A 2,198-nucleotide genomic window follows, 5' to 3' on the forward strand; every position below is an offset into this window, starting at 1 on the left:
TCTATGATCAGTAGGGAAATTCATCTGTACCCTTCCTTATTTTCTGTGCTCTTATCCATCTTGTCTGGGTTTCATTCACCATAGAATGAGTTTCCTGGGTGTGCCAGCTCTTATTGTATGGTCCTAATTGTTAGCATGCAGGACATTTTTGTCTCTTCTGATTAAGGCTGACTTGATATCTGCTTTGTCAGAAATCTTAGTAGATAAAGGGGTTGGGACATGGCAAACTCTTGACCTTATCTCATGCACTCTTGGAATCCTATCCAGGAAGTACTGTCCTATTTCTTCACTATGAAATATTTCCCTATGTTTCCCTCTGCTTCAGAGCGTTGGGTTGGTTATACATTAAGGTCCTTGATTAATTTTGAGTTGGCTTTTAAACAGGGTGAGAAATAGGATCCCATTTTATTCTCTTACATGGAAATTCAGTTTTCCTAGTATCAATTTGTTGGAGAGACTGTCTTTTCTGACTAGGTCCAAGGCTCCGACTCTGGATTCTGTTCGGTGCCATCTGTCTAGATACCCATCTCTGTACTAGTACCATGCTAGTTTTGTTGTGTGGCTCTGTGGTAAATTTCCTGTTTTTATTTTTATTTTTTTCTTTCAACTAAAATAGAATATTTTAGATATCTGAATCTTTTCTGTTGGACCAGGGCACCTTTTATTACTGTTTTGGTCATTTACATATTTCAAAGATATTAATCTTTTGTTTATTATTTAATATTATTGTGATAGTCTTTTTTTGGAAGAGTAATACAAGTTTAGCTAAAAGTGTAAAGGTAACTTGCTATTGTAGAAAAGGTGGTGGAAAACTTTAAGTTTGTCTGAAGGTTTTGGTCCACTGCTATTGGAAATGGCAAACACTAAGTGCAGCTGACTGTAGGGCAGTCTCTGCTCACAGACTGTGTTGTTAAATCCCTTAGAGGACTAATTATTGCTTTTCTAGATAAGAGGTATGCAGCACATTGATGTCTTTCCGTGTTTACGGTCATTCAGTGAGCTGTTTCTTATGCATGTTATGGCTTAATGCTTATTCAGAAACAAAATTGCTCTAGCATTTTCTGTCTTTGTGGAGATACTTTCATTTTCCTAACAAACCAGGCTTCTAAAATTGGTAGTTTATCATTAGTAATCATGGAGATTGAGGACATACTAGTGACCCCTTAGAGTCCTACATATTCTAGGAAATAAAAAGTAATAATTTCCCAAGTGAAATTAGCTTCTTTTCTTCATGTTTTTTTCTTTTTGCTTTTTTTGGAGGGGTTCAGAGACAAGGTATCTCTGTTGCTTTGGAGTCTGTCCTGGAACTAACTTTTGTAGATCAGGTTGGCCTCGAACTCACAGAGATCCTCCTGCTTCTGCCTCCCAAATTCTGGGATTAAAGGTGTGTGCCACCACTGCCTGGTTTCACTTTATTTTTGAGATAAATTCACATTACAGACCTTAAGCTAGCCTCCAACTGGCAATTCTCCTGCATCAGCCTCTAGAGTGCTGGAATTACAGATCTGTACCATCATGATTGGTGAATTTTGTTTTTAGTCAATAAGACAAGATGAGATGCTCTTTTAAAACAAGAGCACAGGTTTTATATTTTCAGTACTTTCTTCATTGCACATTTCATATCTTTGTTCCTCAGACTGTAGATCACAGGATTAATGAGTGGAGTAACCACAGAATAAAACAGAGTCACAAGCTTCTGCATTCCAGCTGTATGCTCAGATGTTGGCCTCACGTACATGACCATCACTGATCCATAGAAAAGAGAAACCACAGTCAAATGGGACCCGCACGTGGAGAAGGCCTTTCTTCGTCCAGCTGCTGAAGGAACCCTCAACACAGCTCTCATAACCAAAGCATAAGACCCCATGATAAAGAAAAATGGGACAAATAAAAGTAGGGAACTTAAGGTGGAACTAGTCAACTCTAATAAAGAATCTCTCACACAGCTGAGGGCCAAGAGAGGGCCAGGGTCACATAGGAAATGGTCTATAATCCTGGACCCACAGAAGGACATCTGGGAGATGATGGTGATGGGAATGGGGAACCAGAGGAAACCAAGCACCCAGCAACTGATCACCAGGATGTTACAGAGGCGCCCAGTCATAAGAGCAGGATAGTGTAGAGGCCTGCAGATGGCAAGGTAGCGATCAAAGGCCATAACTGCCAGGAAAAAGCATTCTGTAGAACCCAAGGAGAAG

The 2,198-nt window shown here is 39.8% G+C and overlaps 1 protein-coding gene across 1 annotated transcript in view; it reads right to left on the reverse strand.

Moving 5' to 3' along the window:
* Positions 1-1,585: 1,585 nt before the first annotated feature.
* Positions 1,586-2,198, reverse strand: part of LOC101986137 (olfactory receptor 11G2-like) — a 983-nt gene continuing 370 nt past the window's right edge. Inside the window, exon 2 of the mRNA XM_005367707.2 lies at positions 1,586-2,197. Coding sequence (XP_005367764.2) covers positions 1,586-2,197 — 612 coding nt within the window. The remainder of the gene's footprint in view (position 2,198) is intronic.

The sequence above is a fragment of the Microtus ochrogaster genome, unplaced genomic scaffold, assembly GCF_000317375.1.
Source record: "Microtus ochrogaster isolate Prairie Vole_2 unplaced genomic scaffold, MicOch1.0 UNK21, whole genome shotgun sequence".
NCBI lineage: Eukaryota > Metazoa > Chordata > Mammalia > Rodentia > Cricetidae > Microtus > Microtus ochrogaster.